Source organism: Acartia tonsa, chromosome 14, assembly GCF_053477335.1.
Source record: "Acartia tonsa isolate MP-2025a chromosome 14, ASM5347733v1, whole genome shotgun sequence".
NCBI lineage: Eukaryota > Metazoa > Arthropoda > Copepoda > Calanoida > Acartiidae > Acartia > Acartia tonsa.
The window spans coordinates 15,908,025-15,924,072 of record NC_137273.1 but is presented as its reverse complement, the minus strand read 5'-3'; the positions used below and the strand labels follow the sequence as shown (position 1 = coordinate 15,924,072).

At 30.4% G+C, this 16,048-nt stretch overlaps 1 protein-coding gene across 1 annotated transcript in view; it reads left to right on the top strand.

Annotated features, from left to right (window-relative positions):
* LOC145305965 (RNA-binding protein Musashi homolog Rbp6-like) overlaps positions 1–16,048 on the top strand; it is a 152,119-nt gene that overhangs the window by 84,909 nt on the left and 51,162 nt on the right. Inside the window, exons 9-12 of the mRNA XM_080147877.1 lie at positions 5,299–5,379; positions 5,561–5,721; positions 12,262–12,309; positions 12,703–12,794. Coding sequence (XP_080004003.1) covers positions 5,299–5,379; positions 5,561–5,721; positions 12,262–12,309; positions 12,703–12,794 — 382 coding nt within the window. The remainder of the gene's footprint in view (positions 1–5,298; positions 5,380–5,560; positions 5,722–12,261; positions 12,310–12,702; positions 12,795–16,048) is intronic.

Sequence of the window (16,048 nt, the reverse complement as noted above, 5' to 3'; positions counted from 1 at the left end):
AAAGATTTTTATATTTTCTAAATAATTATTCCTATTGCTGGCCTAATGCCCAATCAGAAGGGATTATTAAATTTGGCTGCTGATTGGCTGGTTATCATGCAAAACAGCTGGATAAAACAATTAAAAAACAGCTGATCAATGATCTGTACTTAAAAGCGAAGCTTTTCTATAATTAGGGTCGGAACGTCCGTCCGTCCGAAACGGATAGCTCTTTTCGTTAATTTAGGCATGTTAGAGTTGTCCTATAGATTCAAACTTTGCATAGTGATTCCTGTAGTAGTTAGGTCCAATTTATAAAGCGTAACAACTCTATAATCAATACCATAATGTCAGTACGTCCATTTTAAACATGTCGATTTTTTAACTTTTTGAAGAACAAATTTGTTTTATACTTTTATCTTCTGATTTATGAGTTCTGACACTCTACACGTGTTAATGTTCGTCTGTCCTTACGTTTCAGAGCTTCGCTTTTATGAATGTAGTCATCCTTGTTTTCTTATATATTGATTTGAATTATAAAATAACTTAGATAATCAAAATGTTATGAGCTTGTTATTGCTGTGTTTCTTATGAACTTATATATTCAGTTGTAACATCAAACGCACATCCCCATGGAAAGGAAACAAAAAGAAAGAGAACAGCAAGAATAGGATTTAATATAACAAAGATGACAACATCCATAAAAGCGAAGCTCTGAAATGGAAGGACAAACGAACATTAACACTTGTAGAGTGTTAAAACTGAATAAACTAAAATTTATTGCATATGTCTAAACAAAATTGTAAGTAAATTTGTTGCAAAACTGATTAAATACATGATACTGTTTAGGACATACTGACGTTTTTAGGACTTGATAACAGAGATGCTTCGCTTATAACACTACACCTAACTGTTATAGGAATCAGCATGCAAAGTTTGAAATCGATAGGACAATTATAACCTGTTTAAATTAACGAAAAGAGCTAACAGTAACGGACGGACGTACGGACGGACCGACCCTAATTATAGAAAAGCTTTGCTTTTAAAAAGAGGGGGATATACTCTGACAAATTTATTTTAATCTTTGGAGGGTATAGAATTCGGTCTGTAGATTATTATGGTAACCAAAGATTTTAACCCTCCATATCTTTCGCTTGTTTTCCACTTTGGGTACTTTACTAAAGCTTAATTAGCTTAATTCTATCTATCATCATTGGGTATATACATTTAAAGTCCCCTTGTATATCATTAGATATGAATAAGTTGTAAATAAGATTCAATGCTATTGTCCCACTCCTCCCGGCGTAATAACTAAAGATAAAGGGATTAGTTAATTGGCACAAAATCTAGAATATTAACGAAGTGACAGATGTAAATACATCTATACACAAAATTTGCACTTGGTAATGAATAATGAACCCAACTGATGCATTTATTTATGTAGAATTAACTAAAAAGCTTTTGATTGTACGACTATATTTCAAAAATCAAACGCTTATCAGCAAAAATAACAAATATACAATTGTAATATATAATCTAAATCATGCATATATCACTAAGCAAACGGTATACTTTTAACATCTTTAGCATGCCAACATGCCAACATTTGGAAATAAACAACGTCAAATTACCTTACCTATTCCCTAGAAGTTCTATTTGTAAACTTTTGTTAGCTGACCAATTTACAACCTCCATGGGAGAATGTATAATATTAAAGTTTAAAATAGTCTCTTTATTTAAAAAAAAAAGGCCGTTTTGGCTGTTAATTAGACGTTGGTTCAAATGTAGCTGTGAACTGCTAAAACTACTATTTCGAATCTATATATTATTTAAAAGCTGCAATTTAAATAATAATTAAAACTCCCCTTCCCCCATTTTAGAATTTATCAAGAGCAGTCATATCCAAAAGAAGCCAGCAAAATCAAATATTTTACACAGCAGTAAATTTTTCGGTAAGAAATGTGCTCTCCATATCAGAGAAGCTTTATCAAGAACTCTTATTTCTTAAACTTGGGACACAGCCTTTTATTTAGAAACAAGTCAAGATAAAAAGAAAGTCTCATTACAAAGCTACAGCTAAAGGTTTTTCATAATCAAATAGACAATCTTTTATAGACAGATGTACAGACCCTAATCATAGAGTATGGACGCTGCTCTAAAAATAGGGAACTAGGTAAAACAAAAGATGTGAAATGAATGTTTGATAGAGTTCTGTTTAATGGAAGCAAACTTTCAAACTGTTCTTCTCATGCTATTAGAGATACACATACTAGAGTTATTTTCATTCTAATACTAGAGTTACTCTGATCCTATTAGAGATACACATACAAGAGTTACTCTCATCCTTTTAGAGATACACATACTAGAGTTACTCTTATCTGATTAGAGATACGAATACTAAAGTTTTTCTCAGTCTATTAGAAATACACATACTAGAGTTACTTTCATTCTAATAGAGATACACATACTAGAGTTACTCTCAGGCTATTAGAGATACACATTCTAGAGTTACTCTAATCCTATTAGAGATACACATACAAGAGTTACTCTTATTCTATAAGAGATACACATACTAGAGTTACCCTTATCATATTAGAGATACACATACTAGAGTTACTCTCATGCTATTAGAGATACACATTCTAGAGTTACTCTCATCCTATTAGAGATACATAACAAGAGTTACTCTTATTCTATAAGAGATATACAAACTAGAGTTACTCTCTTCTTATTAGAGATACACATACTAGAGTAACTGTCACCATGACGTATGGAAAATATCTGGTTCGAGTTGGGACCATAGAGGCACGAATTGACTAATCAATGACAAGGGAAATAGCAATCTATATTGACGACCATTTTCCCCCTGTCACAATATCCACGTATATTCTACATCCATTAGGGTAAGCATTATACAATTATTCTATTTGTTTACTGTCTAAAATGTTTCTGGTCTGATTTTCTCTCTCTTTCTCTTACACTCCTAAATTAATGTTTATTTAAAAACGTAATACTTTTGTAAAGTAAAATAGCATCTATATGCGTTTTATGTTCAATGTTTGATTGACATAATTATTTTATTGGTTTAAATGGTCATTAATAAGACAAACTTTATTTATTTAAAAATTTTTGAAATATTAAATATTTTAGGTTTTGTATAAACAATTATCCCGTCCACTTAGCATATAATAAACTACTAGCATTCAAAACCATACAAAACTTTTAAACACTAAAAACATACAGGGAGGGAGGGGACATTGGGCTGTTTATTACACTAGTCCCCAAAGTTTTATAATAACGTTTTTTTAATCGTTGGCTTAACAACTTTGGTGACTTTTGTTGAATTTTGATGGATTAGTTCAGTTTCCAAACGTTTCAACCACTAATTAAAATCTACAGAAGAGACAATTTTGTGTATCATCAATTTATCGGCTATTGTCTTATCCCTTCAGATCCCTGAAAGACATATATACATATACTATACAGAATTTTATATTGTACTATTTGAAGTGTTTTAAATTCAAATTGATAAATCTTATGTATTCAATTCTGTATTTTTTTCTGTTTGTTTTGTAAGATCTCACAAACAATTTTTATAATTAATCCAATGTTTTTTCTCCACAAAGTTTTTTTATTGCATTTTTAATATGTACTAATCAATTAAAAGTTCCAATAAATTTCAAGGATAACAAAGCGAGACATTCACATTGAAGCAAAAAAAGTCTGCTGATTAGTTGAAGGATTTTTTTCTCGTAATTTTATCAGGGGTGAATGTCTAATCAGTTGGTACAAAAAATATGCAAAAGTTGATTGATTGGTTCATTAAATTGAGTGTCCAAAAGTTTCAACCATTAATTATAATCTAACGAAGGTTATTTTTTGTATTAACATTTGAGATGTATATCAATTTATCAGTCATTGTCTCATCCCTTTATATCCCTGAAAATAGAGTTTACAAATATCAATAATGCTAAAATTAAACTAGCTTCTTTAGTTGTAACTTGTAAATTTATTAAAAAAAGAATATTCATAACAATGAATCATTTAACAATTAGCTCTGTATAATAATATTTTTTTTCTATTGTCCTATTCCTGATGTTTTATTCATGTATAAACTGCATTTGTTTACTCAAAAGCCAACTCCATCTTGTTAATCTTGGACAAGGGATATGTAAATAATTATTTCTCCTTCATATATAACTTTTGATGTTTTCATTTTCTTCTTATTTTAAATTAGGAGCAGTATCCAAACAAAATATACAGATAGGACGAATGATTACAGACCCAAAATGTAAAAATCCTTATTTATAAAAAAAGACAAGTGAATTTATTGAATCAATGTTTCGAGGGCAGATACAAAACATAAAAATGATCAAAATATGCATTCTTAGATTAATTAATGAATTCAAGTACTAAAAGTTTTTAGTGTTATTTTATACATATAAAAAGAACTTATATTTCTTAAAGTTACACATTGATAAAAAAATCCAATTGAATTAATAAGATTTATGTTTATACAGGTATAACTATCTTGCAACTACAAATAAATAGTAGAAGTAGTATATAGGCACACATAGGTTATTGTTATCCATTTTCTTGAAGTATAAACCTACAAACTGTTATTTTTACTACATTTTAATGTGCTTCAGTAGGTGTTTTAGGTTGTAGTTTTTCCTCTTAATTGTCTAGAATCTTTGCTACTTTCTGATTTCAGAAGTAATTTAAAAGAAGAATCTTCATAAGTTTTATTATTTATCTGTTTTCATGTGCATTGTGTAACAAACATGAATTTTATTTCTTAAGTCTTTACATTAAAAAAGTTTATATTGTTGAGAGAAAACAGCAGCAAGGCTAATACATTGGCAGGTTCTTTTGGTGTATCAAAAATATTTTGTCACAACAAAAAAAAAGACTTTTATCCTTTGTATTATTACTAACCTAATCATTATTTAGGGAGTCAGAAAATACAAAATTTAATAAATTTCAATGATAAGACACCCCTTTATTCCCTGCCCTATGCAAATGCATAAGCCTTTGATGAAAAAATGAATTCAGGACCATTTGGAGTTTAACTAATAGTTTTCTTTATTCAATTCTGATATTTAATGTTTATTTATTGCTTTTGATCAGGAAGAGAGAAAAAAAGTTGATGATGAATGTATTTTTTTCTTCTACTAGACATTTATTGGCTATTTAAGGCAGAATTGAATGTATGCAGAAAACTGTTTAACATCACTCCTTTCTGAAACAGATTTGCGAGAGAGGGTGGGTTACTCTGATCTGTTTGTTGCTCCAATGTTAAATTATTTTCTATTTTAGGATTACCAATCACACTGTCTCTACCTACCTATGGAAATAATAGATATCCTAGCTATCTAGCTGCAGCTGCATATCCTTCAGGTAATATTATCTATCTATATCCTAGCTACCTAGATTTATTTTTAAAATAAAAAATGCATTATTGATTGCATATCAGCTTGAAAACAATGGCAAAATTCTGTAATTTTTAGTTATATAACCTACAACACTATCACTGGATTACAGTTTATTGTTCTTTTGCACCTGGAATTTTCTTTTTCAGGTTTCTCTAACTACAGTTTTGTCTCCCCAGTGTCCCACCATGGTACAACTGTTCCTAGCACACACATGACCAGCGCAGCAATCCAGCCAGCTAAACAGACCTCCACCTACCATCATCACAATGAATTCAATCAATCAATCACAGATCTGAACAGCAATCAGGTACTTCAAGCATTGATTTTTTAGTTGTCATAACATTTCCATTATTGCCTTGAAACTGATTAATATCCAGTGGATTAGTACCGGTTTTTAGCCATATTGAAAAAAATGTCTAGCATCATATTATATCTAATTTTTTATGAATACAAAAAAATACAATCATGAAATTAAAACCAATTTTTTTATCCACAGAAAGCTGTTTATATTACGATGCAAGAAATAACTATTTCAGTATCGCTTTGAAAACGATAAATATTCACTGGATTAGAACCCGTTCTTAGCCTTTCTGAAAAATTATGTGTAGTATTATATTATATCCAGTTTCCTACAAATATAAAGATTTACAATAATTGGCATCTTGGGGCTTAAAAAGACTGGTTTTAATCTTATGATTGTACATTTTCATTTCCGAAAACTGATTATAATACAATATTTTTGAATAGCAAACTAATAAGAATTGTGACTTTTGTTGTTTAGCCAACAAAATGATCATTATTAAGACAAGATATATTGTTTCTTTTTCAAGGACACTTTACATAGATCATGTTCAGGTTTTTAACTATTTCAAGAAAAGCTAAATAAGATCCGTGATATTTTAATATATTGCCCCTGTAGAAATATAACCTAAAAATTCTATTTTGAAAATATTCTATTCTAGAAATTAATATTTAAGATGGTCGGAGTTAAACTTTCCCATCTGTGAGATGCTCTTAGAATGTAATCAACGGGGATTCTAAATTCATGTTTTCTTTGATAAACTTACTTATTACTTCACCTCTGGTAATCCTCCCTTATCTATGCCTACCACACTACCTTCTTATTATAGGATGCTATTTAATATCCCGCAAATAGCTAGCCTTTTTTTCCTCCCCCCCACCTTAATTTTTCTCCATATTTTTAAAAATATTTTTTTATGTGACCAATTTTTTTTATTGATAAAAAAGTTTGGAATTAAAACAGCTGTAACCAACAACTTAATTAATTTGAAAAAAAAATATTTAGTAATTTCAGCAGATTTTTTATGATTTTGGTGGGCAACGCTTTATAGTACAGACCACCTTTTTATCTGCCCCTAAAATATCATTTTAGATTTATTTCGCTCTTTGGTTTTACCTTATACCTGGAATGGAAGGGCTGTTTTATATAAATTATCCTTCAATATCATGTTAATTAAGAAGGGGGCTTTTATATGATGGCCCACTAGCCCGTTAAAGGGTTCCTACTAGATACGCTTTCTATATAAAAGCAAAATGATTAAAAATCAATATAGGGGAAATCAGGAATAGAACGTTTTAAGGCAAAATTTAAATTTAGTATAAAAAAAATCCAAAGGGAAAAGACAACAGCCTATAAATTGATGTACATCTTTAACGATGACAAAATTGAAAATTAATGGTTGAAATGTTTGGACACTCAATTTAATAAACCAAACAATCAATGTTCAATGTAAGTCCAAAAAATGTTAAGCTAATCAATAAAAAAACATTTTCATAAAACTGTGGGTACTAGTGTAATAAATATCCCAATATCCCCTCCCTCTCTGACATAAATGTCAATGAATTTAGGTAGGTAAAAAATAATAAAGATTATTGTAATTTACAACTTTTTCTTCTCCCTGTAATATTTAATAACTACCAGAGTCAGAATTTCACAAATAATAACAATTCAACAACCTGAATTCATGGATAAAATAGAAAAATGAGTTTTGCCAAGCATAACAGGGATCTGAAGGGATAAGTCAATGTCAGTACATCCCCAATGATGACACTTAAAATTGCACCTTCTGTAGATTACAATTAGTTGTTAAAACGTTTGGACACACAATTAATGAACCAGCCAATCAAAGTTAATAAAAGTCCCCAAAGTTGTTGAACCAAAGAAATTTAAAGGCTATTATAAAACTTTTAGGACTAGTATAATAAACAGCCCAATGTCACCTCCCTACCAGATTAATAAGGCCCCCTCAATTAACCATAATGGGCCTATATGTAGAGATTGTAATCTATTGAATCTATAAATATGTATATATGGAAATTTCTAAAAGATTTAAATTATGATATCCAATTTTTAATCTTGCTCAAGCTATTTAGTTCAATAATTGACTTCATACAACTTTAGACTTAATCTTTTTTGGGTGTTTCTCCGAAAATGTGAAAGCGTTGGTGCTTTATGAAATACTTATGGCTGCACCACTAGCATCTAGGAGGTTTACAAATATCAGGGAAGGGTGGAAAAAATAGCCCTAAACTATCCCTATACATAAACTATACATAAAATAGCCTAAAACCATCCTGGGACCTACGTAAAGCTTCCCTTGTTATCGAAATAGAGACAAACTAACCTTACTATATTATATAATTAACTATCGGCTTCGCCCCTAGTATAAAGTGTCTGTATTTAAATGGTTAGGGAAGTTTACGAAATAGCCTAAAGATGTTTTTAACGACTTAAATCTAAAATCAAAATAGACTAAAACCTCACCAGGACCATTCTGAAGCTTCCTTATCATAAATAACTCAATCGGTTCAGTAGTTAATAAAATCATTAGCTACGGATAAAAAACCCACCCCCCAAGAAAATAGCCTAAAACCACCACAGGACCAGTAGGTATATTCCCTGAAGAGTAGAATCCGATCGGTTCAGTGGTTACCGAGATCGTAAGGGACGGACGGACAGACAGACAGACAGACGGACGGACAGACAGACAGAAAGACAGACAGACAGACAGACAGACAGACAGACAGACAGACGGACAGACAGACAGAGAGACGGACAGATTTCGTTCTACTTTGTATTATAGATTACTACAACATAACAATGTATTTAACATATATTTCTAAAAATATCTATTTTACTAACATAGAAATATTCATAAAAAAATTTTAGAGAAGCCTTTATAAATTTCTCCATTCGCTATTTAAATGTATTTAAAAATTGGCTGTTAAATTGGTATAAAGTTTAAATTTGACGGGGGAGGTAAAATAATTGATTGGCTGAATATTTTAAAAGAAGAACGTCGATTAACATGGTTAAACGGATAGGCAAAAAAGTAACTTATAAAAAGAAGCAAAGAAAATAATTGGATTATATCACTAGAAACCTCTTCTTAAACTACCGACATCTCCCCCCCCCACTCCACTTTCAAAACGTATTTTAACCACTATGGAAGGTATTAACATAATGGGGTCATATCCAAGCTAGGGCTAATATAACCTTAACTAAACATAGGCAAAAGTAAGATTTAAAATTCATGCGATATAAGGAAAACCGCCGATAATCCACAATCCCCCCCCCCCCCCCACCCACCGAACGTCAAGGGTTAATGAATCTACAAAACCACACATATATAAACATCTTACCGGGACCTATACGAAGCTTTACTGTAAAGGAGAACCCAATCTTAACAAGGTGTTTGTTTTGGTTTCAGCTAAAATAAATAAGTCTTTTTTTGGCCTCATTGAAATTGAAAGAAATTTCTTGAAAGTCTTTTTTTAGCCTGATTAATAATCTCTATAAACCTGAAACTTAGCGACGATGTGAAGTAAAATTGGAAATGAAGTGATTTTTCATTGAGTAAATTGAAAAGTAGGGGGATCCACTGATTTCGTCATGTTGAAGTACAGAAACCAGAATTGTATAATGATAATCCTCTTAAAGCACTCTGTTAGCTGGCAATTGAATAAAAATAGAAAATTAAGGCTAAGGGTTTTGTTTGGATTTATAGGGAGTTCAAATCAAAGTACTAAACTTGAAATTGTGTAAATACCGAATCGATTAAATTATACATTTTAAGGAGGCTTTGCATAGGTCCTTGAATGGTTTTAGGCTATGTTGTAGAACTCATTTATGTTGGATATTTTAAGAGATTATGGATTTTTGAAAGATTCTTCTAAAAACTCTTTTTATTGTATACTAAAAGCTGATACCCTCTCGAAAAATACTTATAAACCTTATCTAGACCTATCAGACGCTACAATGGTACCATGTCGTTTCAGTGGTTATCAAGATCCTGTTACTTATATACAAGGATATTAATATGTTACAGTATTAGTACATTAACTTGGGAAATTCCGTGGATCCCCTATTGAATAGATATTGAATAGTGGCAGATTCTCATTCTACGAGAAATTAAATGTCATTAGAATAAAATGATTTTTAAATTAAAGACTTTAATCTTCTTCATTCAATAAGTGAAGATTTTAGATATGTCTATTTCCAAAATTGTTTCATTATACAAAAATAGTTTGATTTTGATAAGTAAGGATATCAATATAAATATAAAGGAAAACTAGTTTCAATAACCATGAGTTTTGATTTTCTGACATTCAAACTTAACTTAGGTGTAAAGAATACAAGAATTTAAAAGCTCTTTCGCTTCTATATCTTCTGTTCTTTACCCCTAAAAATGTAATATATAGTAGATTTTAAATTTGATTTTAATCAATATGCTTTTACTAAACTACATAAGATTTAATGTTGAAAAATTAATATTTCACACTGAAAAATCATTAATAGCATCGTATTACAAACAATTTTCCATAAATATGAAAATAGAAACTATAAAATTAATACCTTTTTTTTAGCTAGGACCTGGTTTTAATCTTTTAATTTTTTATTATAATATCCACAGAAAGCTGTCTATAAAACAATGCGATAAATAACTTTTAAATTATTTAATATCTGCACACGGATTTGCAGACAGACAGTCAGACATCAGTAATATAAACTTTAATGATTTTATGGTTGTTATTCAATACAAAATAACCCCCCCCCCCTTTCCCAAAAACTTTTCTATTTGTAGGGAACTCTAGCCCTACGAAGAATTAGTTAGGAGAAGACATAGTTATACCCTCCAACCTAGAAAACTAATTTATTTTTTAGAGGGGGGTTGTTTCACCCACGAAAAAAAAGGAATTTGCAGATTTTACTGTTTCCCCTATATGTTTGTAATGGTACAAGAGACTTAATGATGCACAAATTTTACAACAGTAGAGACACATAAAACATAAAGAGTGAAAAATGTGTTCCACCTATTTCTTTTTATGCCAAAAAAGATCTAATTGATATGCTTTAGTCAACTTAAGAATATATTAACTTTACCCAAAGTTTTGTAAGAACAAACTCTTATTTGTTGACTTAAAAACGGCGGGCATCATCTTCTCTTAAGATCTCTGAAATACAGGCATTCATATATATATACCCATAAGTGTAACAGACAACCTACTAACTATATGATCGTTTAATCTTTGTATGTGAGTTGTTATTTTAGTTGCAAATGTTAATAGGCCAAGGCATAACACCTCAAAATAGCAAGAAAGTCTTCTCAATGTGTATGATATCATGTTTAAAAGCAAAAAATAAAAAACTACTTTTAGAATATTCAAACTTTTGGAAGCAATTTTTTTGCACATTGTTAAACTATTGTGCATTTTTGAAAGGTGCAAATAGAAGAATTAACAGAGTGAAAGGGATATCTAAATTCAACCAATATTCATGACTTTATGTGCTTTAAACTTGTTCAAAATGGGTCAAGAGTTATAAACCGCCCCCCCTATACCTTTTTGTGTTTATAATAACAAAATTAGACAAGAGGGTTTGTGATAATTAGAAGATTAAACTGCTTAGCCCTTATCTATCCAAAATAGCCTTAAACCTGTTAAAATTTGTGTTTATATTTAGCTGGTTCATTTTATGAATGAAATTAGTTTGATAAGGATGAATGTTTAAATGTTTTTGTCCAGAAAGATCTCAATAACTGTACTTAATGGTCATTATTTATAAAAGCTATGTATTGTCCCCAGAATATTTAAAGTTTTTAACAGGGGTTAGCTCAATGAACCCAGGAAAAAATTAAATCCTTTATCATATTCATACCTATGTTAAAGCAATCATCTAACCTAATTTTAATACAATATACCCATCAGTAAATTTCCATATATGTGCAAATAAGAATATTACAGAATATTAGATTCAGATATTAAAGATTATTTGAATAAATCACATGTAAATGACATTCCCCTCTTCAACCCTGGAGGCACAGATAGAGTGTCTCAAAATATTATTCAATGAACAGTTTTATATCAAAATAATAACTGTGTTAATGTTTAGTTTAAATTCTTAAATTCACAAGTTGAAAACTATCAGAAAGCATAAAAAATAAAGTACTTTGCCCATTACCTGTACACATTTATTAAAGTTGAATTTAAACTAATTCCAGTCTGCTCTTCTGTAAAAGTCTAATAAGAAATGTTATATGAAAAAGATAAAAACAAAACAAAAAAATAATTCAATGTAGTTTTAGATTTAAAATTACACATTAACCCTATATTGACTTTCTTGAATGAAAATTTTAACTCCGTCTTCAAAGTCACAATATTCTAAATTAGATAGGGAGACCCACACATAGCAAAAGTAAAACGAGTTTTAGCCTTTTATTGGTCTATGAAATAAGTTTCAAACTTGGTTTAAATGGGTATCCATGACATATCTCACCACTATAATTATCAAGATATCATTTTGATTTATAAAAGTTTTTGTTTTCAGGCGATGCCCCGGTTAGTCTCTCCTTCTTCAACAACTATTCTTGCTCAGGTAATATAACATCTATGATCACTTTAAGTCTTTCAGTTTTAAAATGTTTTACAACTAGCATTTGAATCCTTATAACAAATTAACATAATGTATGTCTGTATGTAGCAAAGGTTCTTATTGACTTTATAATTTATATGGTTATCCTTCATAAGCTTCCTACATATTCAGCCATTTTGGATAAAAGAACTCACCACTAGAAAATAATTCCCTCCAATTTGTTTACTTCTCTTTTTAGAAATAAAATCAAAAGTGAAGAGTTGTCTTTTATATACCTCCCCCTCTCCCTTCCCTCACATGCTAGAGGCATATATGTTATGTTTTCTTTTTTTTAAAGATCAAAGTTATAAATATGTTTCTGGTACAAAAAATCATTAACTTGTTTTATATATTTAGGCCATGTCGACAATGTCCTTGAAGGATGGTGGCTGTACAATGTATCCGCTTCATAATAATTACATCCAACAGAATCAGATAGCTCAACATAGGTAAGTTTTACACAATTTATAAGAGTTTTAGAATATATATTGAATCATATCAAACATAAAATGTGCTAATGGAGCTTAGCAGGTATCATAAGACATGAGATAATGAAGATAAATTTGTATACTTCCCTAATGATAGAAAACAAAACTAACAATTATTGGATGTGGGGGTTGAGTACCAGTGTTATTTACAGTCCAATGTCCCCCCCCCCCTCCTATATTTTAAAGAATCTTAGTTTTTGTATGGGATTAAAATAAAGACTATATGTATTATCAAATCCTACGATGTATATACATTTCTATAGAAATTTTCCCCAAAAAAAGAAAATCCATGAAAAACAGTCAATCATATGATTATCTATCACTAAACTGTAGCTTTTTAACTTTTCCCTTTATTCAATTAACAAGGATGACAACATCCATAAGTAGCGAAGCACAAAATTTCGTGGATGGGACTGACGGTCATTGTTGTTTTCTAAAAACGACGGGAAATTTAATTTTGATATCTTTAACTGAAAAAATTTTGAAAATCGATTAATAAACACCAAAGATATGGGGGAAAATGTAAAAAATATAAAAATAGCCAAAAACCTGCAAAAAGGCAGTCTGACCGTCATTGTTGATTTCTTCAATTGAGCGGAAATTTAATTTTGATATCTTTAACTGAAAAATTTTTGAAAATCGGTCCATAAACACCAAAGATATGGGGGAAAATGTAAAAAAATATAAAAATAGCCAAAAACCTGCAAAAAGGCAGTCTGACCGTCATTGTTGTTTTCTTCAAACGAAGGGAAATTTAATTTTGATATCTTTAACTGAAAAAAGTTTAAAAATCGGACCATAAACATCAAAGATATGGGGGAAAATGTAAAAAATATGAAAATGGCCAAAAACCTGCAAAAAGGCAGCCTGACCGTCATTGTTGTTTTCTTCAAACGACGGAAAATTTAATTTTGATATATCTAAACGAAAAAATTTTGAAAATCGGACCATAAACACCAAAGATATGAGGAAAAATGTGGAAAATAAAAAAATAGCCTAAACCTGCTAAAAAGCCGTCCGACCTCCATTGATGTTTTATAGTTAATTGTGCTCCTTAATGATGGGAATGTTGTCAAAAAATTTCAGCTTTCTATCTTTTATAGGAGCTGAGTAAATCCCATTTCCCCCATAGCGTTACGGACTGACGGTTTGACGGACTGACGGACTGACGGACTGACGGACGGACGGACGGACGGACGGACGGACAAAGTGAATTATAGAGTAGCTTCGCTACTAAAAATATTACCACACTGGTTTCTAAAACAAAATACATTTGATATATTACGTTACAGTAGTAGGTTAGATTAGCTTGCATACGTGCTGTAATATCATAAGACTAAATAACTATGGGAGCCACCTTATAAGTGTAAATGGGTACACTATGCCCGCAAGGCATATGTGATAAAGCTGGCTTATTTAGATAAAACACGGTCATATAAAAAGTTGTCAAACACTGAACCAAAAATAACGCAATTCTAAATTCTTGTTCTAAACAATATTTTTGAACCCAGTAAAAGTGTCTGACTATGACGTCAGAAAAAATTAACAATTAACCAATGAGAGATCGCTATATATTTTACCATAGGTCAATACTGGCTTCTCATTGGTCAATTGTTATTTTTTTCTGACGTCATAGTTCGACACTTTTACGAGGTTCATATTTTTTTTACTAGCGGCGCTGCCCTTAGCATTTATGGAGGGAGTAGCAAAAACAATCCCATGACTTAGATTTTAAATTAAATAGCCTAAAATCGTGCTGGGACCTATGTGAAGCTTCTATATAAGATCGATTGAGCAATTCATTAGATTATAACGGACAAACAAAAAATCTCACTATTTTAATTTTATAAATCGATCTTTTGCTGTTTTGATTCCATAAATATATTGCGATTTTATCCGCTAAATTTTCGCCAAAAATAAATGGTTGATTTTAATAATATTCTAAATAGCAAAGAAACTCTACAAAATGAATATGTTGATAAGTTGATAGATCACAATATGGAAATATTAGATGTTAAATGTGTGAAAAACAACGTTTTAAAAATATCATACAAAATTTTATGTACTGATATTTCACACCAATTTTTGGAAACGTGGAAAGAATAATATATGATAATACAATGAGCAGTCTTTTCCGGAAGATTTGTATTTTAAAGCTAAAATATAAAAGTTCAAAGAAGATAAAACCATATTGTCATCAAATGTCCTATCCATGAAGGCTCGAATTTCATCCTGCTAACTTTCTTTTACTAAGCAAGAACTTTTTTATTGTGTTAACTCAATTTTCACCTTTAGACGAAATAGAAATTCATAAATATTTCTAAATTTTTTAAATTTTTTTTTATTTTTTAGTGAATATTTCAGGTGAAAAAATCTAATATTTAAAAGCCTTAAAATAAAAAAATAACACTTTTGTTATATTGTGAGAGATTCTCGTATATCCTGAGAAATGTTTCTCCCAGCTGGCTACAAAAAAAAACAATATTCCTCCCCCCCCTCCCTTATGACTTTACTTTATCCCCTCCCCTTACCATGGAGGAAATAACTGAGGACTATATTAGCAACCTAAATTGACGACTAAAATTCTCCTGGCACAATATCCACGAATTATATATCTTTTGCTTTCATAATATTTACGTTTATCAAATGCTTTAGTAAAGTCAAAGTGTCTTTAAATTTAAACAATATCAGTTTACGTCAAAATTTGAACTATTAAAATATGAAATGAAGGAAGGGCGCCGTTATCGTTCTTTTGTCCTTTAAAAGTCCATTCCAGATTTCTGTTCTGGGCACTGTTTTAGGGTATAATCATATAATATCATGATTTGAAAGTTAACACCCCCCCCCCCCTTTATCATATATTTCCTACATAATCATCACAATGTGTGTTTGTGTGTGTGTGTGTGTATGTGTGAGGGTTTAAGTGTATTAGTGTGTGGGATAGTGTTATACACTATACAGGGAGGGAGGGAACATTGAACTAAATTTTTGGTTAGTTCAAATCTTTAAATTTCCGGGCTTTTTAATAAATAATCTAATCAACCAAAGGAGTAATTTTGTTTATCATTATTGTGTGGATGTATATTATAGTGTGTTATCTCTTTAGATCACTGGTTATTTGGACAAGAAAACATCCAAATTCTGAAATTTTTCTTTAATTATGTCAGGTTTTGAAAATTAAAAATAACATTAATGATATATTTTGTAATTTCTTT